This window comes from Paecilomyces variotii (assembly GCF_004022145.1).
Source record: "Paecilomyces variotii strain CBS 101075 chromosome Unknown C8Q69scaffold_15, whole genome shotgun sequence".
NCBI lineage: Eukaryota > Fungi > Ascomycota > Eurotiomycetes > Eurotiales > Thermoascaceae > Paecilomyces > Paecilomyces variotii.
Window position 1 is genome coordinate 63,613 of NW_021167154.1, and position 25,534 is coordinate 89,146.

Sequence of the window (25,534 nt, forward strand, 5' to 3'; positions counted from 1 at the left end):
TTCTCCTAGATAGCCATTTGTTCCCATCCAGCGGTGTGCTCAAGGTCCACGCTTCACCGCATCCTCTCTCCTCTCTCTCTCTCTCCAGCCCAACAGGGCCAACTAGACTCTGCCGGGTTCGCCTCACTTGCCGCCCCTCTCCGCTGGTCCTGGCCTCGTTTCGTTTCGTCTACTGCCTTTTCTCTCTCTTTTCTTTTCTTTTCTTTTCTTTTCTTTCTTTCTTTTCGATTTCTCTCTTTCTTTCTTTCTGCCCTTCCAATCCCCTCGCATCTGGCCCGGTCCGCGTGGTGGTTCCCCCCGACTAGTTCAACCTGCTAAAAAGCTCCACGAGGCCGATCGATAAGATCCGGAGAGCTTCCCGCTTCCTGCTTATCGTTTGTTATCGCCCTCTCCTCCTCCACATCCGGGCCCACGTTCGTTGCCACCTTTCGTGCGGAACGGAGAACAGTCAAATAAATAAAAATTCTCATCTCCTTTCTTTCTTCTTCTGTTGCTTGCAGACTGGCCTCTATTGCCTGCTGCTGTGGTGGGCTCTGTGAGCCGTGGTGGATGCCTGCTGGTTTGTGCTGCCTGCTCCATCTGACACATCCAGCCTCGTGTAGAACTGCTCCCGTATAACGGCTGTTTGGACTCTTGTTCTTCGTCTCCCTCTCTTTCTCTCTTTCTCTCTCTCTGTGATTATTCCCATCCACCATGGATCCTCCCCAGAGTGACTCCCAGCTCCATCTCGAGCAGCCCCCGCCGGTGCTCACCCTCAGCGTGGACTCCCCCGACCACTCCGTACCTCACATCTCGGCAGCTGCCTCACCCACGGAACCAGAAGACGTCTCTCGTGCCCAAACATCCACCATGCCGGACACTGGCATGTCTTCCATGGACGCCATGGACACCTCCGCCGACGATTCTCAAACTCAGACCACCGAGAGCCCTGAGCGTTCGTCCACCGCGGAGCCAGACGCCCATCAGACCCTCCCCGAGGAACCAACGCCCGCAGCTCCCCAACCCCCGGCGGAGGAAGAGGTCGAACACGCTTACTGGGCCGAGATCGAAGAGGATCACTCCGCCCCCGACGAGGCAGAGCTCAAGGACATCGAGTCCGCTGATGGAGACTACAGTGCATTTGAATGTACGTGATTCAATCCCCTTCTTCTTTTTCCGAGGAAGAAGAATCCAAAAAGAGAGAAATAGAAAGCACTGACGGGCAACTAGATGATTACTGGGAGAAGTCCTTCTATCGCGAAGTCGATGATCCCGAGTTCCGTCCGGCGGAAAAGGCCCGTCTGACCTGGAAGATCAAGGGCGTCCGGGGCACCAAGGAGCGACCCAACCGGGCCAAGATCATGCGGTCCCCCGCCGCCTACATTGGAGGGTACTGGTGGACCATCAAGTTCTTTCCCCGGGGCAATAGTGTTGGCGCCCTCAGTATCTACATCGAATGCTCCCCCGACATGCCCAAGGCTGACAAGGAGCTGCCCGAAACGGAGTTCAAGGTCCTGCGCGGGGCCCCAGACGCCGTTCTCAGCGAGCAGAAACCCGAGTTCGAGATCAAGTTTCCTCGCCAGGACGATTCCAGCGCCTGGTTCGAGGACTACAAGTCCCGTTACCCTATTCCTCCCTCAGAATCCTCCGCCTTGGACACCCCGGTGACAGGGGATGCTCCTTCTCCACAGGAGACCAACCCTAAGCGGGACTGGCGCGTGTCCGCCCAGATCGGTGTCATCCTCTACAATCCAGAGGAGCCCCGGACGGGCTGGATGCAGTCATCATGCCACCAGTTCAACCAGCACAACCTGGACTGGGGGTGGACCAACTTCCACGGCCCCTGGGACAAGATCCATCAGCGCCAACGCGGCCAGCGCCAGGCACTGCTGCGCAATGATACCCTGGCCTTTGATGCCTACATCCGCGTCTTCGATGATCCGACTCAGTCGCTCTGGTGGCACTCCAGCGATTCAGAGCCCGTCTGGGACAGCCTCAGCCTAACAGGATATCGTCCCATGGGCGACTCCGTCATCAACCACAGTGCTGAAGTGGCCGGGTTGGCGTCCTGGCTCTTCCTCGCCCCCTTCCGCAAGCTCCTGCAGAGTGTCGATGTGCTGGAACATTTCAGGGATGTCGACAAAAAGCCCAAGCCGCTCTGCGAAGCGCTGCAGAAATTCCTCTGGCTCATGCGGACCCAGCCCTCCTCGGCGCCGTGCATCCACACCGACGCCGTGACTGCCACCTTGCGCAACCTGCATGAATATTCGGGCGATGTGATGGAATTCTGGGAGCGACTACGCCGCAGTCTCGAACTTGAACTCGCTGGGACGGACGCGGCCAGGGAGTTTGCCCGACTCTTTGACAGTCCCGCCATCGACCCGACAGTGAACCGGCTCCCTTCAGGGGCTACCAACTCCCTGATTCGGGTTCCTGCCGACCAGGCCAAGACCGTTCAGGGCTCCTTGGACAAATACTTCTCCGCCAAACCTGGTCGCTGGTCGCTACCACCCGTATTGCATGTGGAGCTAGGTCGCCAGCGGTTCGACAAGAGGACCCGTCAGTGGAAGCTGCTCTACGACCGCGTCGAGCCGGACGAAGTCCTCGATCTCTCTTCCTATGTGGTGGAAGGCCAGTGCCCGCAGTACGACCTCTACGGGCTGGTCATCCATCGGGGCAGACGCACCTCGGGCAAGTTCTTCAGCATCCTCCGCCCTGGCGGCCCTGGCACCAGGTGGCTCGCCTTTGACGACGGCAGTGACAACCGCGTCGAGTGTTTGACTCGAAAGGCGGCGCTGGAGGCCCACATTGGCCTCGATCCGACCAGATCCAAGGAGACGGAGAGCAAGACCATCCACGATGTCGCCGTGGTGGTCATGTACGTCCGCAAGGATGTGGTCCCGGAATTTTTGACCGGAAAGCCAGAGCCGTGGGACGTTGCTGCACCCGTCAAGAAGTACTTTGAAACAACGCAGGATCCTTATGTTGTGGACACTGATGACAAGAAACCCGTCGACATCAATGTCGAGGTCTACTCGTTGCCGCGCTTCGACCAGCTACCCGACTTGTTCGACTCGTATGACCTGATGTCGCAGGCAAAGGCGACCAACAATGTGATGTACATGACCGTACCGCACACGACCACCATAGCCGAGCTCAGGAAGAAGATCGCCCTTTGGAAGTCCAACGACACTGAGACGATCGCCACGGAACGAATTCGTCTCTGGCAGGTTGGACAGACCAAGGAGCTGTTCGGTCCCACCGTCCTGTTCAACCGAGTCGTCGACCTTGACGATTACTTCTTGCTCAAGACGGCGCGTCTGTGGATGCACGTGCTCTCAGAAGGTAAAAAAATGACTCTCATATTACTGCCACCTCCGTTGAATCATTGGAAGCTGGACTAACGGGTTCGTGTAGATGATGCCAAGCTCTTTGGTCTAGTTGATCCCCCGGCTGCTTCCAATGTCTGCGAGGACAAGCCGGAAGAAACTGTCCAGGAACGAGCGGGATCGGAGTCCTCCGACGACAGAGAACATTCTCCCGCAACGGAGGATCGCACTCCGGATCCCAACAGTACCCCCAGAGCTGCAGATGATGAAGAGGTGTCGGCTGTGCCCGCCGAGCGGCAGACAGGAGAAGCAGCTCCTCAGAGCTCAGAGGAGCAATCGACGGACGCCAATATGGATGATATTATGGCCGCTAATGTCGAAGCTGTCGCAGCCGTCATTGCCGGTGATATCCAGGAAATGGATGCCGAGCCTACACCACCAGCGACCTCGCAGGCCGACGACGGTGATCTAATCCCGCCAGAGGACCTGGTCATGGAAGATTCCCAGGCACCAGGTGTTGCCGAGCGAGAGCGCACCGACAATGCTACACCAGCCAGACCCGCAGCGGCTCTTCCAGTGCCGCACGTCTACTACTTCATCCAAGTCTTCGATATGAAGCAGCAGATTCTGCGCACGGTGGGCTCGTATGTCTCGCGGATGGAGGACAATATCAGATCGGCCCTGCGGACGCACCTTCGATGGACTGAAAATAAGGACTTCCTTGTCTGGCAGCGCATCGATGGGACGACCGTCTCTGCTGTGTCTCCAGCTGATACCTTTGAGGCCCCCGTCCACGATGGCACGTGCTTCATTGTCGGAGACCGACTGAGCAAGGACCAGTATGTTTTTGAGAAATCCATATCGCCTTTTCTCGACGCAAAAACTAACAATGAGAGCAGACGTTCCGAGCTTGGTGCTGCTGGCTCTTTTGCCAACCCCGATCGCCTCGTGCAGTACTTGTGGGCGTCGTCCCGGCGCCATCCAACTCGCGCTTTCACCGGCACCAAAACCATTGATGCCGGGTTCAGCGGGGACTACTACAGTGGTGACTTCAACAAGGGCTACTACCACGGCAAGGGCACCCATATCTCGGATTCGGGAGCCACCTATGTCGGCGACTTCATTTTCGGCCTGCGTCACGGTAGCGGCACGATGGAATATCCATCGGGCGACACGTACTCTGGCGATTGGGTCGAGGACCAGCGCCACGGCCAAGGTACCTTCATTGAGCGCAAGACCGGTAACAAGTACGTCGGCGGGTACCGTGATGGCAAGCGTCACGGCAAAGGTATCAGCTACTGGGAGGTTGCCGATGAAGAAATGGACCTCTGCCAGATCTGCTACGGCGAAGAGCAGGACGCATTGTTCTACGACTGCGGCCACGTCTGCGCCTGCGTCGCGTGTGCCCGCCAGGTCGACACCTGTCCCATCTGCAGGAAGAATGTCATCAGCGTGGTTAAGATTTATAGGACTTGATTTTGGGGATGACGTTGAACGTATATAAATAACTGTCGGACATCGGTCTTGCGTGTGAGATATTCTTTGTGGACATGTCTATTTGGCCTTTTTATTTTCCCATTCGTGCCCTGGCAAGAATGGCATTGGATTTCATTTAGAACACATACCCCGGGTTACATTAGGCTACAGGTTAGGATAGGAGAGGACATTTTGGAGTTGAATCTACTTTATACTTTACATATTTTTCTACGGTTTACCTGCTTCAACCAAACGCTGCTGGCATTTCAATAGATTTTCTGTATGCATCGTCCTCGCGTTGAATATCAAAACAGGCCATCTGACTCGGCCGATACAAGTATCGCTATCTATGGCGTTCTAACGCGGTCGGAATTCGCCCGAAACCCCGAACAGAGAATCTCCAGATGCAAAACAAAGCGTCGATCTTTCTCCATTATCCCACTAGAGCGAGACTGGGGTAAATAAATCCGGGGGCCCCGCATCTGAAGATGTGGAGAGCAAGACCGCCTCGGCCATTGTCCGAGCTGGACACATGGAGAGTAGGCAGTAGTAGTAGTGGTGGTGGTGGTGGTGGTAGTAGTACAGGAGGTTCTTCTGGAGAGTGTCCCCTTTACAGTGATCCAGTATCTGCGTATTAACAGGCGGAGTGTCTGGTATTCCATTCTCAATTTCACTAATAGGAGATAACATGGGGGAAGAAACATTCAAAGACGATGTCGAGCACCTCGAAAGCAGCCCGCAGGCGGAGTCAACAGAAGACATCTTCCGTCGTAAGTCCTGCTACATTCGAATTTCTATAATCTACTTCAAGAGTTCTTCGCATTCTGACTATATCATATCACATTGACAGCGGAAGCACCATTCGCCAAGTATATCCCCGGCGGATACTCACCTTCACGATGTCTCAGACTCAAAGGGAGACCGATGACATATGCCATCTTCGTATTTGCCGGTTGTGCCATTACCTTCTTCGGATACGATACGGCGGTGATGAGCCAGGTCAACAATAATTCAGACTATCAGCAACGGATGGGCTTTGCGAATGGCACTGACCGGGATGCTGCGGCCATTGGAGGAATGGTCAGCTTGTGGTTTGCTGGTTTTGCCATTGGTATGTACTGGAGTCCGGCCCTTTATGATTGTTTTTTTCTATGTCATAGATTGGGATACTAAGCTGCCGTCTCCAGGTGCTCTCCTGGTCGGGTATACCGCAGATGCAATTGGCCGTTTGAAGACTATCCAGATCGGATGCATCTGGGGCATCCTGGGAGCCGCTTTACTGGCGTCCGCGCAGAATATCACCTGGCTCTCCTTTGCTCGTGTGATCAGCGGTATTGGCTGTGGCTATCTCAACACGACGGTTCCAGTCTGGACATCTGAACTGGCCGATCCGCATCTTCGCGGCGCTTTCGTTGCTGTGCAGTTTACTCTCGCGATGGTTGGATCTGCCATGTAAGTTTCAACCTCTTTCGATACATTTCTATAATAGCTCCTAGCCTAATAGACCTTTCCCCCAAGTGTATACTGGATGGAATTCGCCTGCGTAAAAACACGCACTCTATCCTTCGCATGGCGCTTTCCTCTCGGTTTCCAAATGCTATTCCTCCTTCTCATCCTCGCCGCAGCTCCCTTCTACCCCGAATCGCCCCGATATCTCGCAAAGACCGGAAACCTCACGGGAGCTCGAGAAGTCCTCAACCGGTGCCGAATGGACAGCAACCCGGAGAAAATCACCAAGGAAATGGACGAGATCATCCTCGCCATCCGCGCCGAAGCCTCCTCCTCGACCTCAGCCAGTTTCTACAGCATGCTCTTCAAAAAGGATAAACTACACACTCGACGTCGAGTCCTCCTCGGCGCGGGCGTACAGATCATGCAGAAATGTACCGGAATCGACTTCATCAGCGTCTACGCACCGAACATGTTCGCCTTATCTGGATTCAAGGGCGATAAGCCCGCCCTCCTAGCCGGGGGGAATTGGTTCGGATATATCGCCAGTTTGGCCCTGTCCATCTATCTCTGCGACCATGTTGGTCGGCGCAAAATGATGCTGATCGGATGCTCGCTTATGGGCATCGTGCTCATCATCGGTGGGGTCCTGTCTCATGAAACAGTGTTGAATACCACCGTCGAACCAGCCAAAGCGAGCAAGTTTGGCGCAGGCGTCGCTACTATTTTATACATCTATATTTTCATCTACGGCAGTACGTGGCTGACAACATGGTACGTTGCACACCCCCGTCCCCGTCCCCTTCCCCGAATCTCAGCATCTTGTCTTCTCAATCCGAACCCCTGCTAGGATTATATTCTATTATACCATCCTAGATAATACATGACATACAATATACTAACAAACAGACACAAAGCTGGGTCTACCCAACCGAAGTCTTCCCCCTCGCCAGCCGCAGCAAAGGCGCCGCACTAGCCACCGTCGCATTCTCCCTGGCCGGCGGAACCATTAACGAAATCATCCCGTACCTGATCGACGCGATTGGATTCTGGATCTTTATCCTCTTTGCCCTAGTGTATCTGACCATGTTGGTGCCGATTTACTTATTTTACATTGGTGAGATTCCATTCTGTTTTTCTTTGCACTCTTATTTCTAGTTACCTAGCTTTTTCCTCCGGTATTCCGTGGTGATATATATATATATATAGATAATATTACTAACGGATTGATTGATGCTTAGAAACGGCAAATAGACATCTTGAACAACTCGACGTTCTGTTCTCGAGCGAGAGCTGCTTGGCATGGCGGGCCGAAAGGGAATATGCCAGAAAAACACAGGAAGGCCTGGAAGATTTGACTGTTATGGCGAAGCAGGCAGAGGGAGGAGCTGACGAGAAAGGACAGTCTGAGGTGTGAACTGGTAGGAAATAGCAAATACCGGAGGCCGGGCTAAGTACTATAGCTCCAAGCTTGTACACGCTTATACATAATGGATTTCAGCGTTCTTACGTATTTTGGTTGGATTCTTCGAGAGATCATAGTCCATTCCTATCCACTCGTTGCCATCCGCCGAATTTAATACCGCAACAATGAAACGAAAAGACAAATGAGAAACAAAGTCCGTCCGAGATGATATGTGGTGGTATCTTTAGTATACGATAACAAGGAGTGCACATGAAGCGCTACAAGAAGCGCAACGTCATTCAATCGTCAATTCAATCAGTCATTAAAGGAGCTCGTGAGTGAGCTCGAGCAGACCGGGAAGTCGGATGGTCCTCACAGGAGAGCATATAAACATTACTGAATAGATGCTTGCAAGTCTCGAATATCTCTGGGTCGACCAGCTTCACATGACAATGCAGTCCTTGTTCTTGTCGTCCTTGTTCTTGTCCTTCGATCTCTCCGGGACTGCCAAGGTCATCATCCCGCCAGGTATGACTCTACCACGCTGACTCCGTGTCCTTCTAACGTCTTGGTCCGGAAGATAAGGCGGAGAGAGGTTCGGATTGGAAGAGGACGTCTCGTGGTGGGGGCTTCCAGGAGGCGGCACATATGCTGGGCCGTTAGCAGCTTGCTCATAGGAAGGAGGAGGGGCATCATCAGCACCATCAACAGGACGGTTAACGGCTGCAGCATAGTTACGGGGAGGTATATGTGGCCGGTTATCCTGACTACGTGACGTAGCATGGCCGCGTGCAGCGGATGCATAGCGGCTTGCACCGCTGATACTGCTCGAAGAGCGACCATGGACACTCGCCGACTGTGCGTGCGAGAGGGGGGCCGAGGCACGCCGGTGGTTCTTGTCAGCTGTTCGATCGCTCTCGCGTTGGGCCTCCTCCTGGAACTGGAGCGAGAGGGCATAGGCATAATCTGCATCAGTCTGCTCCTGCGAAGGTGTATGTTGCTGGCCTGACCGACGACTGGCATCACTCCTGGTTCCCCTGTGACCTCTAGAGGTCGATCCACTTGGAGCATGACCGACAGGGCGAAAGTCCCCTGAGAAGAATTCCGTGTTAGAGCCGTTGACATCCACCAGAGACTCCCAGACGATCTCAGCGTGATTCGCATATCCAGCATCTGTTACCAAAGTGAAGAGTCTATGTGTCTTGGGATGCTTGTAAAGAGTCGAAAAATGATCGTTGCGGAACAGAATCGAAATCGAGCCTGGCGCAAGATGCGCGGTGAGATGATCCAATCCGAAACCGCTGAGCTGAGTGGCATTCTCGACATCAACAAAGTAAAGAATGCTGTGAATGTCATTCATCAGCTGCTCCTCTTCCGGAGTGATCGAACCCCCGCGGCAAACACGATCTTCGATCTCTTCCTTACGAAATTGAAGCAATTGTATGTCCTCGTGGTACTGCGCCACCCTGGTGAGCGCTGTATGTACTTCGCTAGAAGGTGATGCAAGCCAGCCATGTATCAGCGGCACTTTGAATGTGCCATAAAGCCGAATGTCATTCGTCTCATAAAACGAGCCAGCCGCATTCTCCGATTCCTACACACGTCAGAGTGAACCAACAAGACGATGATCATAAGGACTTACCAATGTCAGGCGGGGGTTAACGTTCATTCCAGTGTCAAGCATCGTGAGAAACAGACTTAGAGCCTCTATATCAGGGAGTTCTTCATCCGGTGCAAGGCACGTTGTAAGCTCATCAAATAATGCTTGAATGAGTAGCCCAAGCGAGATCTGTTCTCTTGTTTGTAAAGCCTTGACAATTGGCGTTCCAGCATTTCTATCCGCCCGCAGTACGAGGCTGTTAACTAAAGCGAGTAGTGGACATGGTCCGTTCTCATTCTGCACCAAGACAGGAGATTTTCGCAGCTTTCCCGTGTTATCAGTCCAGTTGACATGCCGGATTGCATATGTCTCAGATCGTTTCTCCATCTCTCTTGCGAGATCAGCTTCTGAAGGAGCGGTGGCTGCTGCTGCTTCTGGCCGTGGAGGCATTGGAGGAGCTTTTGGCTCATTTGCTTCTGGATTCTCCAATGGGTCACTGTCTAGCAATGACACTGGCTGCTTCCCGGAAGATACAGTATCATCCCGTGATTTTCCATCGCCCATGCTGGGTTTCGGTGTTGCGGCGGTCTGAGAGGTGCTGGCCTGCATCTGGGAACTTCCTGTGGTGTCATCGTATTCCAGAAGGTCCTGGGAGGAATCACGCGTTGCGTCGGAGACGGTGGCGGAGGGAATATTCGTCCAGCTCTCGGCACCTTGTGGTTCGTAATCCGGCTGTTTACCCTGAGCCACACTGTAGACATCCCGGTTCACCCCGGGAGTTGGGGCATCGGCCGAAGAAACTTGCCCCTGCAGGTCTGCATGAGGATCATACATTGGGCCTTCAGGGGGATTCACCGCATGGGGAATCGAATCGAACGTTTCAGGTGACCAGACCGCAGCTGGATCCTCGCCAACAGGCTGAGGGGGGAGACCTGTCTGTAATGGCTGCGACGGCGGCTCTCCATTGCTTCCCGGATGTTGTTCGCCCCATGGGGACTCATGTTCTGGTTCATCAAACAGCGACAGACGTGCAGTCATAGGAATAAAACCTTCGCCTGCGAGTTGTCAGCACAAGTTGGGACCTCTGGGGGAACACCACATACTCTCGCTAACCCTGTGGCCGGGATAGCCTTGACCTGCATTGTCAGGCCATGGAGCTTGCTGGTGTGCTCCCTCCGTAGGCACAGGCCGAGCCGTATAGTCCTCCCACGGATTGTATTCCTGCCGCGCTCTGAGAAAAGGATTGTTAGACTGCAATTGCTGCGGCGCTGATTCTGCTCTTGTATGTAATGGGGATGTTCCATATACTGGACCTGACTGCGGTCCTTCCGCAGCTTGTCTCCGCTGGGTGCTTTCCGTGACAATAGGAGGAACCCGATGCACTCCGGTCCTGTTTTCCGCCGCGGGTCCTTGTGCAGCTGGAGAAACGTCCGCTCGCGAACTTGATGACTTTGGATCCTGTTCTGGTTTCTCGACCAGCTCTTCTGCCCATGGATTCTGGGGCTCATTGAATGGGGCCCCCACGGGGGACCGCTGAGCTTGATCCAGCGTCATGAGGTCGAACGCAGGCGACGTATTCAGGTCCGGTGAATACACAGACTGGGGAGCGGAGCTCAGAGGCGTCTGAGAAGCACTGCGAGCCCGGCCACGTGTGAAACGACCAGATGAGGAGGGTGAGGAGGCAGCTACAGTAGCAGACGCTGAAGATCGCTGCTCCAATCGACCATCTCCCCGGTCGGGGGCTTCGATACCGGGTGGAGGAGGTTTGCGCAAGACCATGGAGAAGATGCCGTGCGGTAGTCCGTCAAGCGTAGACGAGGGTGGCAGACAATTGTATCAGGGCCCCCGTCATCAGTATTCCCTCAGTCCTCCGTATAGGCGCGAGATAGTTGGTCAACTTCAGGCACGGCGAAGCTCTGGCGGAATGGCCTCCCGCTGAAGTGCAGTCGGCCCGTAATATCCTGCTGCCTGGACCACCAAACCGAGGCCAGTGTCCCACGAAAGAAATTGAGGCGAAATAGCTTCTGTCCCAAAGTGCGATCTCGATGCACTCGTTCGTTGCTCAGGTATACGTAACCCCAAGACGTTCGTCGCTGGATGGCGTACGCGGCTAGCTCAGGTACAGTACGTACTTGCTGGAAGCTCCAGTCGTCGTGACCATCCGTCAACAATCATGGACGGGAACGAGGCCGATATATGTCGATGGGGAACTAACCTCACCGACAGTCTGTCTGGATCTCAATCTGCCTCGAATCAACGACGAGGCAGACACGAGAGTTGCTGTCGACAATATTAAATGGCGATGTGCAACCGGCTGCCTGCCGATGCAGCTGAAATCCTGTTTCAGTACCGTCGCGAGAAAACGCCCGGTATCGTCGGTATCGTCGGTATCATACGTATCGTACTGTCACACGAGCGGTGTGACATCACACGCGGTGGGACAGCGGACTATCTGTTGTTCCGGAGGGACGCCGGAGTTATCCCGGATTAATGTAGATCCGGATATTCCCCTTTGGGAAAGACAGCTCCCGGTGGTCTGTGCGTATCCGAGAGGAAAGAAAGAGAGCACGAAAAGTTCAAGAGACCGCAGAGAAGGACATTGGAGACGTCGCCTCTGGTCTCGTGTGTTTTTTTTTTCTCTTTTCTACTATTTCCTACTTATCAATCCGACCTGGGAAAGGCATGATTTGAACTGTCTCTTCTTTCCCTTACCGGCTGCGTCACCATGCAGTCGTTCGTTCGACCCCACGAATATGTCGCTTTGCGACTGCCCTCCGATCAGACCAAGGTTATCCAGCTCGTGCCCAACACGTAAGTTGCCCAATGTCTATGCTGCATTGCGTACCATGCAGCCGTTATAGCTCTCTCCATATAACATTGTTATCTTACTGAAAAATTCTCTCTAGGACTGTTTCGCTCGGAAAGTATGGCAGCTTCCCCGCAAACCAAATTATCGGACGCCCCTTCTATCTGACCTTTGAAATCCTCGATCAACCCGAAGAGAAGCATGGCCATATCCTCCGAGTGGTTCCGGCGACCGAGCTACATGCGGAGGCCCTGATAGCCGAAGGGTCGGGCGAGGCGGACGGCGAAGGAGAAGATCTCGAACCCAATGGCGACGCCGACGTGAACATGCGCACTAATCGCGAGACCGTCGATGATGTCTCCAGTCAAAAGTTGACGTTGGCAGAGATTGAAGCATTGAAGAAGGAGTCCAGTGACGCCGGCAGAGAGATCATCGCTAAGCTGCTGGAGTCGCATTCGGCCATCGATCAGAAGACGGCCTTCTCGCTAGCCAAATACACCCTGAGAAAACGAAAGAAGTATCTGAAACGGTTCACCGTGCTTCCAATGGATGTGAATCTACTGACAGAATGGATGCTGAACGAAAAAGATGCGTCTAAGGTGATGGAGTTGCGGGATGAATTGATTGGGCTCATCGGATGTTGGGGCAACGTCCACCACAGCGGGGACATGTCGCTCGACAATGCTGTTGCATCAAAGCCCAATGGACGTTATCTTATTGTAGATGACACCGGTGGTCTCGTGGTTGCGGCAATGGCGGAGCGAATGGGCATACTCTACCCTCCCCACGACGACGACGTCGATCTAGACTTGGAAACTCCACAGGCACAGGAACAGCATCCCAAGCGGCAACCCATGTCGGCGTCGAGCAATACTCTCACGCTGGTTCACCCCTATTCACAGCCCAATGTCTCCCTGCTGAAATACTTCGGATTCGACCAGAACGATCCTGATCCATTGCATCCCCTCACTGCCCATCTCAAGACCGTTTCCTGGCTGCAGCTGGTCGACCCCAACGCAGACTCTGTTTACGGGGCCGAGCCAGAGGTCCTGTCAGAAGAAGCTCTGCAGGCGTTGAAGCCGAACAAACGTAGTTCATATCATCGCAAGCGGAACCGTTGGGCCCGCGTCCACACTGTCGTCGACGAGACTCGTGCAGGAGAATTCGACGGTCTCATCGTGGCAACGCTCATGAACCCCACCTCGGTGCTGAAGCATGCTGTGCCACTGCTGGCAGGGGGTGCTTCCGTGGTTGTATACTCGCCTACTGTTGAGCCTCTGGTCGAGCTGGCTGATCTGTACTCGACTGCCCGGAAAACGGCCTACATCAACATTAAGCGTGAATTGGAAGAGAAGCAGCCGGACGAGGCTCAGGTGAAGAGAGACTCTCCCGAATCTGCACAAACCCCATCCGCGGGAGTTTCAAGCCTTCCAGACCTCAGCGCCGATTTCCCTGTCGACCCGACGCTCCTCCTCGCGCCGACTCTGCAGACTTCTCGCGTCCGCCAGTGGCAGGTCCTTCCTGGACGAACACATCCCCTGATGTCCGGCCGTGGAGGTGCAGAAGGCTACATCTTCCATGGGAACCGGGTACTTCCTGCGCAGGCCCACGTGGAAGCGCGTGGCCATGCCAGCCGTAAGAAGAGAAAGGTGGTCACCGCTGATACAAGCCAAGGTGTTGAGGTACAGTCATAGACATCAATTCTTTTGCTTTTCTAATATCTGCATCGTATTGGGGTGTTCTGGATTTTATTTCCAATCTAAGGCGCGGGTATACAAAAAAGTGGAGGTCACTGCATTTCTTTTTTTTTCTTCCTTTCCTCCTGGACGGTTATGAACATGTGTATAATTAGATGAGCGGACATGCCTGTTTCAGACAAAAGCTTTACATGGGCTAAGAGCCACAACATCTAACCCGATATTCGAATCGGAATTGCTCCCTTATTGCTTAGCTTTATGCGTTTTTCTCGTTTGTAGAACCGGACTCTGGGAGAGTCGGCAGCAATCGTGAATGTCTAATATACTACGTCGTTGTCCGGACGAGAAGCAGAAACACCTAAAACATAGCATTGGAACAAGCCGCGCCCTGTAAAGCAGGTATTTACGGCCAAACTAACCACGTACGCTATCAGAGGTAAAAGGAGGAAGCTATTTACAGACTCTTTCCCATGAACTTCCGCTTGGCAAAGCTTAGCCACCACTGTATATAAGCGTCAGTCAGATATAGGGATCCCGATAAAGTAGAATCTAGAACGGGGTCCTCGCAACTCACCTTGGACGGACCCACACCGCCCGGGTATAATCTCGCATGCAATCGAACAGCAATCTCTTGTCGCACTTGGGAGATGTACCTATTGAAGTCAGTCTACACGTATGCAAGCTTATGGAACGGATGATACGTACTGTCTGAGCGTTTCTGCGTCTTGGCGATCGCGGGGAGGCTCAAAGGCCTGGTTCAGGGGGAAAGACACGTCACCGGGAATCGCGAATTGGTCGAGAGCAGCATTGATCAGAGCCTATGTCAGACAATGAATATATATCAGCTCCTGAGTGCAGCTTTAACACCAGGGGAAGGATTGACAACCCACCTTCTCTGCCTCTCTGGCTGTCATGCCCGGCTTCACCTTGCTCAGGCACTCGCTGACGAACAGGATACCGTAGATCAGCATGCGGTCGGCGGGCCCCTTGATCTCGAAGTTGCGGAAGAAGGCATTGGCACGGAAAAGAGAGAGGATCTCATCGACACAGTCGTACGACTCGCTATCGGGGTCAACATCGACGTCGGACGTCGAGGGCGGAAGCGCGGGGAGAGTGTATGCGGGGCCGCGTGTGCGGGTGCGGAGGGGGAGGAGCGGGAAATTGCCTGTGAGCGCAGCGGAGTAAGTATATGTGGATGACTCTTCTTGTCATTGAGAGCGTATATGGCTAGGGGGGGAATGCCCTGAGAGGAGGAGGGGAGGGCGAAGTCGTGTGTCGTACCTATCACGGCAACACCTTGGTCCTCCAGGAAGATGGAATGGTATGCCTAGCGGTCACAGCAGTCAGCAAAACAAACGCCTTCCACGAGAGATAGGGTCAAACCCGTGACATACAGGCATGGCGGAGATAGTTCGCAAGACAACACGTCCCACCAGAACCAGTCTATGTAGGATGGTTGTGTTGACTGCTGCCCTGGAGATGTTCTGGACAGAAGAGCCGTTGGGCGGACAGCTCGACGTCCGCATGTCATCGACGTACAGTAGGGCTGACCGCCCAATGATTTTCCGGCGCCGAACCTCTTTACGCGCTCGCTCGCCCGACGCGTCGAGTTGATGATTTCCTTTGAACATTTGCTCTGACTTCTTTCTCGGTTCATTGGGTTCAATTTCAAACCTATATTATAATTAATTGTCCCAAGGATGTCCGATTACGAGGATGAAATGGATGTAGATGCCCCTCCTAAGGGTGCGATCCAGTTCAGCTCCGACAGTACGGCCAAAGGAAAGCGAACAGCTGCAGACCTGCCAGTTGAAGCGCAGGACAACCTACCTTGGTGCGAATGGAAGACCTCAGAATGCCGTGATGGTACTCTAACGTACAGTTTAGGGTCGAGAAATACCGTCCCAATAGCCTAGACGATGTCGCCGGTCACCAAGATATTCTCGCTACCATTAACAAATTCATCGAGTCAAATGTAGGATATCCCTGTTGAGAGCGTCGTGATTCTTTGCTGAGCTTGTTCGCAGCGATTACCGCATCTCCTCCTTTACGGTCCCCCGGGAACTGGAAAAACGTCCACGATTCTTGCCCTCGCACGACGAATTTACGGCACCAAAAACATGCGACAGATGGTGCTGGAGCTGAATGCAAGTGATGACCGAGGCATTGATGTCGTGCGAGAACAAATCAAAACCTTTGCGAGTGCGTTGCATCATCTCCCTCTCCAGGATGCGCAAGAAAGCTGACCCTGCTTTGGCAGGTACCAAGCAGATCTTCTCCATAGCACCTCAAACCTCGGGATCAGGGTTGGGTGCCTTCAAACTGATTATCCTCGATGAGGCAGATGCGATGACGGCCACCGCGCAGATGGCATTGCGTCGGATCATGGAGAAATATACCGCCAACACACGGTTCTGCATCATAGCCAACTACACGCACAAGCTATCACCAGCACTGCTATCACGGTGTACAAGATTCCGGTTCAGCCCTCTAAAGGAGGCCGATATCCGGTCGTTAGTAGACCAGGTCGTTGAGAAGGAGCACGTGCGCATCCAGCCGGAGGCAGTGGATAGTCTGGTGAAGCTCAGTAAGGGCGATATGCGACGAGCCCTGAACGTGCTCCAAGCATGCCATGCAAGCAGTCAGTCCCCTTTAACCGCAATGGTTGATTTGCAACCCGCTAACAATACTAGGCATACCGCTCCCTCTGCGAAACGAACCCAAGGACCGACCACTGCCCGAGCCAGAAACGATCACCAACGAGACCATCTACGACTGCATTGCCGCACCTCACCCGTCAGATATCCGCGAGATCGTCTCTACGCTTCTAGCCACCAGCGATGTCACGTCGTGTCTGACGACGCTCAACACGCTCAAGGCCAACAAGGGACTGGCCTTGGCTGATATATTGACAGCACTAGGCGAGCAGCTGCAGAAACTTGAAGTGCCGGCACAGACGAGAGTCACTTGGCTCGAGGGCCTGGCTGAAGTTGAATGGCGACTGTCCGGCGGTGGCTCGGAAACCCTACAGACGGGCGGACTGGTTGGTGTGGTACGGAATGGGTGTGAGTTAATAGGGGAGAAAGGGGTGGCTATGGAGACATGAGGTGTCTATTGTTATTGAGCGTTAAAAGAGACATTCTACATATGATTTGCACAAGGAGTTTCTGGGATTTGAGCTCGGTAATGATCCGGCAAGGGTTGTATACAATCTGTGTGACTTATGTAGCACCTAAAAAGCATGACAAGCATTATCGTACGAGTCTTCTATTCTGATTCGCGCAGCCTCAAACTATGGTGACATATCCTCACGTCTCTTATTGCAATAATCTCAGATTGCACTGGAGCCAAGTCAATGACTCCGACATGTGTCATGGACATTTTGCCCCCGCGGTCATCCACGGCTGGAGCTAAAAGAGAGCAGTACCAATGGATTCTTACCGCCAATAATGCCTATCAGGCTCGAGACTGTCACTGGTCGTAAACAAGCTCGTAAAGAGAGTGGGCATCTTGTTCTGGAGGCCTTTGCTGTGAGAGTTTAGTGGCGCTGATTGGCGTCCGACAGAAGAAGAAGATAGGATGCGAAGGAAAAGGAAAGCAAGCAACCGTGCGCACGGTCAGATCAGATCAATCACTTATTATTATTATTGCCGATGATAATCGTTAATCTTCATAGAGTCAATGTACAACTTTTCCGGTGGTTTCTCCAAGTGAGCTACGGCTCAACCCAGACTGCAGCATTCATCTCCGCGGGCAACTTAACAACCTGAGGCCGATTAGTGACCGTCGTTAGTCAACGATGGCGAGTGTCTCTTTGCACATCTCCATCTCCGCGGCCAGATCTGGAATCCAGTCTGCCCTGTCAAGCCTGCAAGATAATTAAGCCGGCATCGGTCAATGGCCCACTTGAGCGGCCGAGCTTCTTTCGATCGTTCCTATTAATCTGGACTTGCGATAGACTAGCCCAAGCCAGCCAGTTTACTTCCACTAGAGCAAGTGTCGGACCTATCCGCCCAATGGCTTGAAGTTTGAACCGATGAAGATTCCCTGTCACTCGTGGTTTGAGCAAATCCCCGCACACGGATCGGGAGATGCCTGTGGATGGTCCCATACTGCTACCTCGCAGAGTAGTATCGCATGGGAGAAAAGCAGAAAAGGTGCGCCGAGGAGGAGGGGTTCCAACCCCATCTTCGTCTCGATTAGCTTCCCCCGCTGATGGATTGATAAGAGAATTCCCGCGGAACCAGACTGACTTTATATAAAGAGGGCAAGGGCAACAGAGTCCGGCGCATGGGTTTTGTCCTCCTGGTGATTCCCGTGCACATCGCAACTCGAGTCGTCAAGTGGTAGAGGCTCATAGTAACGCTGACGGCCCTACAATCGTGCACGATGCAGTCCATTTCGTCCAGCCTTCTGCTGGCCCTCACGGCGCTGCCTCTGGGCCAGCTCGTCGCCGCAGAGAGAGTCCTGGGCGCCTATATGTTTGTGCGCCATGGAGATCGGACCTCCAAGTCAACGCCGCCCACCGTCCTGACAGACCTGGGCTACCGCGAGGTGTACATGGCCGGTAGCTACTACCATGATCGTTACATCTCCGCCAATTCGTCCCTCCAGATCCAGGGCATCAACGATGAGCTTGTCTCCACGACCCAGGTCATCGCCTCCGCCCCGGACGACGACGTGCTGATGAACTCGGCCACCGGCTTCCTTCAGGGTCTCTACCCCCCCGTGGGCTCGACTGCGACGCAGACTCTCCGCAATGGCACCACCGTGGAGGCCCCGTTGAATGGCTATCAGCTGATCCCCGTCGCGGAGGTCTCAACCGGTTCCAACAGCGAGAACTCGGCCTGGTTGCAGGCCTCGAGCGACTGCCAGAAGGCCGAGGTCAGCAGCAACAACTACTTCAGCTCTCCGCAGTACAACAGTCTGTTGGAGTCCACCAAGAGCTTCTACCAGGGCCTGTCTCCCATGCTGAACCGCACGTTCACCGAGGATGAGATGACCTACAAGAATGCCTACACCATCTTCGACTATCTCAACGTTGCCTCGATCCACAACTCGAGCAGCGATTTCCCCTCGGCCGACCTGCTGACTCCCCAGGTCTTCCAGCAGCTCCAGGTCCTGGCCAACATCCACGAGTACAATCTGGCCTACAATGCCTCAGACCCCGTTCGCGCCATCCTTGGTGCTGTTCTGGCCGGTCAGGTCGTCCAGGCATTGAACGAGACCATCACCTCCGGCGGCAAATCAAAGCTGAACATCCAGTTTGGCGCCTATGGCACTTTCCAGTCCTACTTCGGTCTCGCCCAGCTGCCTGCTGCGTCCGTCAACTTCACGGGTATCCCCGATTACGCCTCCTCGATGTCGTGGGAGCTGGTCACCAACTCGACTGAAACCATGCCCCCTGCGTCCGATATCAAGGTGCGATTCCTGTTCCACAACAGCACCATCACCGCTGGATCCGAGCCCACAGTGTACCCGCTCTTTGGCCAGGACAACACTCTCCTGTCCTGGTCCGACTTTGTCGACGGCACGAACAAGTTCGCTGTTTCCTCTCAGGAGCAGTGGTGCCAGGCTTGTGGCAACACTGACAGCACCTGCGCGTCCACCAGCTCCGGCAACTCCTCCTCCACTTCCAGCACTTCCGGCTCCCATCACGGCATGTCTCTTGCCGTTGCCGGTGTCATCGGAGCCATGGTCACTCTGGGTGTCATCCTCGGTCTCGAGGCGCTGTTCTTCCTGCTGGGTGGATTCAGACTCGCCAAGAGGAGAGCTGCCGGCCCAGCTATTGCCAGCACCGTCGTGGAAGACAAGAGGACCTCCGTTTAAAGGCTTGTGTTGGAAACCAGAATTGCAACACATACTTCTGAGTTTGTCATCTTTCATGCTCAACCACCTGACTTATGTCCAGCGCATGATCTGGACGGATATAATAACACTCAGTGCAGCTTTATGGAACCAGCTTGCTGGGCAGCCTTGTTTATCTAAGGAGCTGTCATTTAATCACGATGGGTGAAGCCCTGGTTATGAAATTTTCTATGGTTTATATGTCGTTAATGAAGCTACGAGCGAAAATATCAGACATGAGCAAATGAATTAAAATACCCAATTAGGTCATAAATCCAATCTCTGTAGGAGGTCAAAAGAGAGAAATGAAATAACTCTCCTCGAACGTGGATATCAAAGTCCGCTAGCGTAGTCGTAATTGACTGATCTGCCACAATCCGTGAGTGAGAATCGACTCTACAACTCAGACAATACTTACCTAGGTACCTAAGTACTCGGAACCCCGCATCGAGACTATCCCACGCGCCACGATCAGCATGATACTAATTCAGCCACAGTCTGGGGCTTATACGAGATGAGCTGTTAGCCTGTTACTATCCTCTATCCCCCTTTCTGCCCGGAGGGAAACAAACACCAACTGCCGATGGCACTCATCCATCTTCTTGCCCATGAACACCTTAAGTAGTTTGTCCTGGATGCTAACTAGGCACGCAGCTAGCGCTACTGAACAAGGCTTTCAAACCTGACCATAGGTATTGCAAGGAACGATGATACTAAGCTTCGCTTGAACCAAATCGAGATATAAAATGAAGCTAGCGAGCAAGGCTCGGCCAGAAACAGCCTTCGCGTTGACACGCAATGTAAGCGAGAACCTCGACAGCTTCTGCCAGGGACAACCTTTCTAGATAGTCTCGAAGTCCGTCGGAGGCTTTTGTACGACGCTGAGGTGCTGATCAAGCCAATACCATTCGATTGGGGGCCGCTTTATACCATGTTTGCAAATGTAGGGGAGGACAAAGATTTCCAACTCGACTTTCCACCAACTCTAGCGCCCTTGGGGGTCAAGTTTCAATTTCGGATAGCGACTGATCCTACTCGTGCATATGAGATTATCTAAATATCAGGCGCCCACTAGAACCCACGCTAACCTCGAATTTTCAATCCGAGTGGTCTCACCAGCTGTTGAAAGGTGGAGATGAGGCTCTTTGCAAGGCTCTTTCCGGTCCTTTCTTTGTCACGGCTCTTTGTTAGCTCTATGCTTCACAGGAACACCGCTGCGATTGGACGTGAGGGTGACAGAGTCACATCTCCAGGTGGTTGCCTGCGGTTTACCGCCAGTGACCATGGGATATCCCGTTTAAGCCCCCAAATTTAGCTGATTTGGGCAGTATTTCTGCGTTGCAGACTATTTAAGGTATAAAGCCGGCTCGTGTTCCTTTGTTTGGTTGTTTACTCTGTGATTTCTCTGGCTTTTACATGTTGATCTGAAAGTAGCAGTTGCCATACTACATCGATTATCCAGTGACCATCCACACTCGTTACTTTTTGTTTTTGATTCTTCAATATCGAAACTTCCTATCTACAACCATGCAGATCAAGTCTCTGGTTTTCTGCCTCCTGGCTGCCGCCAGCGGCGTTGCAGCTGGCGACTCAGCGTACGTATTACTAGACATCATCCGCTACACTACCTTCCATCAAGCAACCAGCTAACCAATACACTACACACAGCGAAGAATACCTAAGCCAAGTCGGTGTCACTGGCGTAACAAACAGCAAGACCGCTACCAAACTCGCCAGCGCGCTGAAATCCGCCTATTCCAGCATCGGAACACGATCCGATTATGAAAGCGCCCTAAGTGTGCTCAATACAGCTGTGCCCACGCTCACCAGGAGCACTTACCTCGAGCATATTGATACCACAGCGCCTCCGAAGTGGTTCACCGGACTTCCGAAGGAGGTCAAGAGTGAGCTCCTGAGTGGCCAGTCGGCCATCGACCATGTCTATACTAGCGTGTTGAAGATTAAATCGTCAAAGGGAAATGCTGCTGCTCAGCCGACGGCGCAGGTCATGGCTGGCGGAGCGGTCATGGCGGGAGCGCTGGGTGTCGTTGCCTTGTTGTAGGGATTACTTTCTTCGTGAAGGATATATCCTGGAGGATGGAGGTTATTCGCGACTTTACATACCTAATTCTGCGGATGACAGTGATGCCCTTATGTGATGTGATAATAATACAATTACGAATGTAATCCGGCATGGCCATTACCTGTACATGATATTCCAATATATTATTCAAGCCATCGTAGCTGAAAGGTCGAAGAATGGAGAGTATCTTGTCAACATGGACTAGGCTACCACATAGAAATATATCGAACACTTACTGTAATCTCTATATTTCTAGTGTAGATACTCCCTAGAAAACAGGAATGGCCAAATCAATGCAAAACAGAAACGGACACCAATCTAATAAAAAAATATACTGTCAAATTCCCCTATTTCGATGGAAAAGATTTCCACAATTCTGACCTCATCGCCTTTGGAATGATCTATTCGCCCAACATATTGCATACCACAGAAAACCAAAAATAAAAACATAGGAGAATCTGAAATCTAACCACAATAACACATCGAATGAAATAAGTAGTAATAGTAAAACTCCAAAGTCGACAATTTTCGCGCAGTTTGAGATATGGACGCGGCACATGACCGCGGAATTCCCCATTAGGTAACTAACTTACTGCCACTGAGCTCATCCTAGTTTCTCAACTACCTTAATCAATTAACTGAATTACCCTCCCGACAGCAACTGTTCACTCTGGATCATAGCGCTACTTGAAGCGCAACCTCCGCGCTTGTCGCCTCTACTCGACTAGCGGACTTGCACCAAGGAATACTCAATTCCAAAAGCTTGTTCTTGTCGACCACCCTCCGCGGAGGGACGGTCCTGACGCTCAAATTCGCCGCGCGAAACATAACTATAATATACAACTACTCTTATCTCCCTGCATATAGTCTAACTCCGATTTTCCAAACGACGTACATAGACGAACCGAACTATCATCATCAGAAATGTCCTCCCACTACAATACTGAGCCGCCACCAACGGCGTCCGCGACGCTGCACACGACCGTCGGACCGCTCCACATCTCCCTCTTCGCGAAACAGACCCCTCTCGCATGCAAAAACTTCCTCCAACACTGCCTGGACGGCTACTACGTGGGCACGATTTTCCACCGCGTAGTACCCAATTTCGTCATCCAGGGCGGAGACCCCACGGGGACAGGATCCGGGGGTACGTCCATCTACGAAGAGCCGGAATTCGAATACGATCCGGAAGGACGAGATCCGAACGAGAAGGTCGTGTTCAAGGATGAATTCCACAGTCGGTTACGCTTCAACCGGCGTGGTCTGCTGGGTATGGCCAAGGGCGAGGATGGTTCTTACGGGAGCCAGTTCTTCATCACGTTAGCGAACACGGAGCGTGAGATGAACAACACCTGTACGCTCTTCGGGCGCATTGAAGGCGACAGCATCTACAATGTGGTGAAGATCGCGGATGCGGAATTAGTGGAGGGGACAGAACGGCCGGTCTACGGAATAAGAATTACTGGAAGCGAGGTGAACGACCTCGGGCCGTTTGAGGGCAAGCTCAGAAAAAGAGACAAGGTCGCCGTGGCCGAGAAGAAAGAGGAGGAAAGGCCGGTGGTTAAGAAAAAGAAGAAGGCCAAGGGTGGAAAGACGCTGTTGAGTTTCGGCGGAGATGAGGCGGAGGATGAGGACATGCCTGCGGTGCCTGCGAAGCCGAAATTCAATACGAAGCTCGTCTCCGACGGGGGCGTGCTGGAGAAGGAACCTAAAACGAAGGCCAAGAAGGAAGAGGAGAAGGAAACGACAGATGCAGTGAAGGCAGAGCCAGAACCACGGCCGCGGAAACGACAACGATCAAAATCACCGTCCCGTAGTCCAGAGGATCGCAGACACCGTCCAAAGACACCCGATCCTAATCTGCAATTACCATTGCCTAATCCAGAGGAGCCTTCTCGATCCCCGCCTAGGTCACCCACTCCGCCACTGCGAAAATCTGCGCTCGAAAAAGCCAATGAGGAGATCGCCTCTCTGAAGGCGTCCATGAAACGAAACATCGCTACCGCCCCTGTCGAAACAGGGAGAAAGAAATCCGCGCTGGAAGAGATGATCCCAGAGACGTCGATCCGCGGTCGCAGACGTCCACCTCCAGGCAGCGCCAGCGGCGTGGGCAAGGGGAGCAGCACGAATGGCTTGACGGGCTTCAGCAGCCCCGCTGAAGCAGAGGCTCTCAAGCTCTTCAACGCCTTCAAGGCACGTCTCGAAAGCGCTGACGCCCACACTCATCACAACGAAACGCACAAAGGGAGAAAATCCAGTACTGCAGAGCGGCAAAATGACGCAGGCGAAGAGGACGAAGAAGCTCAACTCTGCGATTTACATTTCATCGCAAACTGCCAGTCCTGCAAGGCATGGGACGATCCGGAGGCAGAAGCCAAAGAAGCCGCTGACGACGATGACGATCACAGCTGGATGACACACGAACTGCGCTTTGGCAAGGACAAGTTCGGAAAGGACCTTAACTGGAAGAAACAGCATGAGGAAGCGGACTCGTTAGTAGTGATTGATCCGCGACAAAGAGAGAAAGAAATCGTCGGCGAGCGGCGAAAAGGCAGAGTCAGCGCGCGGGATCAAGAGCGAGAATTGAAGCGGGGTCGGACGGGAGATCTAGAATGGGATCGCGAGCGGAGGCGGTGATAGGATATAACTAGCAGCTAGGATCTCAATCTACATAATATAATATACATACCGGCGGAGCGGAGCGGAACCACATTCCCCGCCTACTGGACGAACAAAAAGAGTAAAGCAACGTATGTATATATCTGTAGCCACCAATAGTCTCTACTTTGATTAGTATGCAGTCTACAAAGTCTAGAATTCTACAAGAGGCACCAGACACATGAGTACACCGAAGACACAATCCGTATATTATGTATGTACTGCAGCCTATCTCCGTTTGCTGATACGTATTCATATCCCAGTACATGCAAAAGGAAACTGCGTGTATTGTAGAAAAACAAAGAGAAAAGAAAAAAACAGTAGGAAGGGGAGGGTTTCATCGCGTATCAAGGTGAGAGTAGCGAAGTCGAAAAGGTAGGTGTATCTTGTATGCGTGTTTATAAGGCTCCGTGCGGTGATCATGTGCGCTGCAGCGGGAAGAAGAGAAAAGGACCCAAGTGGGAAAAAAGAAAAAGAGAAAGAAAGGAAACAATAAGCCCCAGGCTTGTACCAGTAAAGAAAGCCATTCACAAAGAGTTATGCGTGTATGTTATGTGCTCGACCTCTTTTCCGCCGTGTGTTTTCTTGCTCCTTAGACTCTACCAGATCCCATTTACATGATAGGCAGGGACAAGATCCCGACAAGATCGCCCTATATGAAATAGTCATAGTAGGAACGGAATATAGGGAAAGTGGGTCTGGGGTTGTTGCGTGTGTAGAAAAAACAAGGAAAAACGCAAAAACCAGGGAAAAAATAGTAGCTGCGCGGAAAAGGAATCCAGACAAATTGTGGTCCGACCACCTCGTATATGCCGACCGTTTTCTCATGACGGGCCCGTGTGAACCACTCATATCGTTGAATTGACGGGCTTCCACCGCTGCCGTGTTGTTGTTGTTGTTGTTGTTGTTGTTAGAGCTCGGGCTGGCAGATGTAGTAGCGATCACGGAAAGAGCAGGATATATTTTTCGTTTCCTTTCTCGTTTCCAGTTCGGTTATCTGCCCTTCTTGTTCATTTGATGCCTCCTTTTTTGTCTTTGCATCTTATCTCTCTTTTTACTTTTTCTTCGGCGTTTCCTATTTCTCTCTTTTGCATCCAGCAATTTTGTATCTGTTATCAACGATAACTCGATGGACTGTGATTCAGTAACCTTTTGCCTCATACCAGGAAGACATTGGCCATCTGCTCCGGACCATCTTGTGATGC

At 52.7% G+C, this 25,534-nt stretch overlaps 9 protein-coding genes across 9 annotated transcripts; 7 read left to right on the forward strand and 2 right to left on the reverse strand.

Moving 5' to 3' along the window:
* Positions 1-693: 693 nt before the first annotated feature.
* C8Q69DRAFT_447969 (putative MATH and UCH domain protein) lies at positions 694-4,784 on the forward strand (the record flags this gene model as incomplete). Its single annotated transcript, XM_028629253.1, has 3 exons — positions 694-1,126; positions 1,210-3,324; positions 3,397-4,784. 3 exons carry the CDS (start codon positions 694-696, stop codon positions 4,782-4,784), a joined length of 3,936 nt encoding a protein of 1,311 aa, XP_028481528.1.
* A 344-nt stretch (positions 4,785-5,128) lies between these two features.
* On the forward strand, positions 5,129-7,865 carry C8Q69DRAFT_109785 (low-affinity glucose transporter HXT3). Its single transcript, XM_028625109.1, has 6 exons — positions 5,129-5,554; positions 5,635-5,895; positions 5,972-6,236; positions 6,303-7,007; positions 7,151-7,350; positions 7,475-7,865. The coding sequence occupies exons 1-6, from the start codon at positions 5,473-5,475 to the stop codon at positions 7,648-7,650; spliced, it is 1,689 nt and encodes a 562-aa protein (XP_028481529.1). The 5' UTR covers positions 5,129-5,472; the 3' UTR covers positions 7,651-7,865.
* On the reverse strand, positions 7,866-11,356 carry C8Q69DRAFT_515182 (hypothetical protein). The gene is made up of 3 exons (XM_028633359.1): positions 10,342-11,356; positions 9,281-10,293; positions 7,866-9,232 (listed from the first exon to the last, which is right to left on the reverse strand). Exons 1-3 carry the CDS (start codon positions 11,015-11,017, stop codon positions 8,081-8,083), a joined length of 2,841 nt encoding a protein of 946 aa, XP_028481530.1. The 5' UTR covers positions 11,018-11,356; the 3' UTR covers positions 7,866-8,080.
* Positions 11,357-11,846: 490 nt separating this feature from the next.
* C8Q69DRAFT_109706 (putative eukaryotic translation initiation factor 3, gamma subunit) lies at positions 11,847-14,078 on the forward strand. Its single transcript, XM_028625107.1, has 2 exons — positions 11,847-12,049; positions 12,145-14,078. The coding sequence occupies exons 1-2, from the start codon at positions 11,964-11,966 to the stop codon at positions 13,736-13,738; spliced, it is 1,680 nt and encodes a 559-aa protein (XP_028481531.1). The 5' UTR covers positions 11,847-11,963; the 3' UTR covers positions 13,739-14,078.
* Positions 14,079-14,195: 117 nt separating this feature from the next.
* C8Q69DRAFT_447973 (putative ARP2/3 complex subunit Arc18) lies at positions 14,196-15,141 on the reverse strand (the record flags this gene model as incomplete). Its single annotated transcript, XM_028629254.1, has 6 exons — positions 14,196-14,243; positions 14,316-14,394; positions 14,447-14,559; positions 14,632-14,942; positions 15,023-15,068; positions 15,136-15,141. The coding sequence occupies 6 exons, from the start codon at positions 15,139-15,141 to the stop codon at positions 14,196-14,198; spliced, it is 603 nt and encodes a 200-aa protein (XP_028481532.1).
* A 300-nt stretch (positions 15,142-15,441) lies between these two features.
* C8Q69DRAFT_447974 (subunit of heteropentameric replication factor) lies at positions 15,442-16,847 on the forward strand (the record flags this gene model as incomplete). Its single annotated transcript, XM_028629255.1, has 5 exons — positions 15,442-15,575; positions 15,629-15,716; positions 15,769-15,943; positions 16,002-16,382; positions 16,435-16,847. 5 exons carry the CDS (start codon positions 15,442-15,444, stop codon positions 16,845-16,847), a joined length of 1,191 nt encoding a protein of 396 aa, XP_028481533.1.
* A 1,283-nt stretch (positions 16,848-18,130) lies between these two features.
* Positions 18,131-19,570, forward strand: C8Q69DRAFT_408586 (histidine phosphatase superfamily; the record flags this gene model as incomplete). The annotated part of the gene is made up of 1 exon (XM_028628202.1): positions 18,131-19,570. The coding sequence occupies one exon, from the start codon at positions 18,131-18,133 to the stop codon at positions 19,568-19,570; it is 1,440 nt and encodes a 479-aa protein (XP_028481534.1).
* A 1,545-nt stretch (positions 19,571-21,115) lies between these two features.
* C8Q69DRAFT_510413 (hypothetical protein) lies at positions 21,116-21,650 on the forward strand (the record flags this gene model as incomplete). Its single annotated transcript, XM_028633187.1, has 2 exons — positions 21,116-21,183; positions 21,257-21,650. The coding sequence occupies 2 exons, from the start codon at positions 21,116-21,118 to the stop codon at positions 21,648-21,650; spliced, it is 462 nt and encodes a 153-aa protein (XP_028481535.1).
* A 646-nt stretch (positions 21,651-22,296) lies between these two features.
* Positions 22,297-24,472, forward strand: C8Q69DRAFT_480531 (putative peptidyl-prolyl cis-trans isomerase). Its single transcript, XM_028631532.1, has one exon. The coding sequence runs from the start codon at positions 22,596-22,598 to the stop codon at positions 24,306-24,308; it is 1,713 nt and encodes a 570-aa protein (XP_028481536.1). The 5' UTR covers positions 22,297-22,595; the 3' UTR covers positions 24,309-24,472.
* Positions 24,473-25,534: the final 1,062 nt, after the last annotated feature.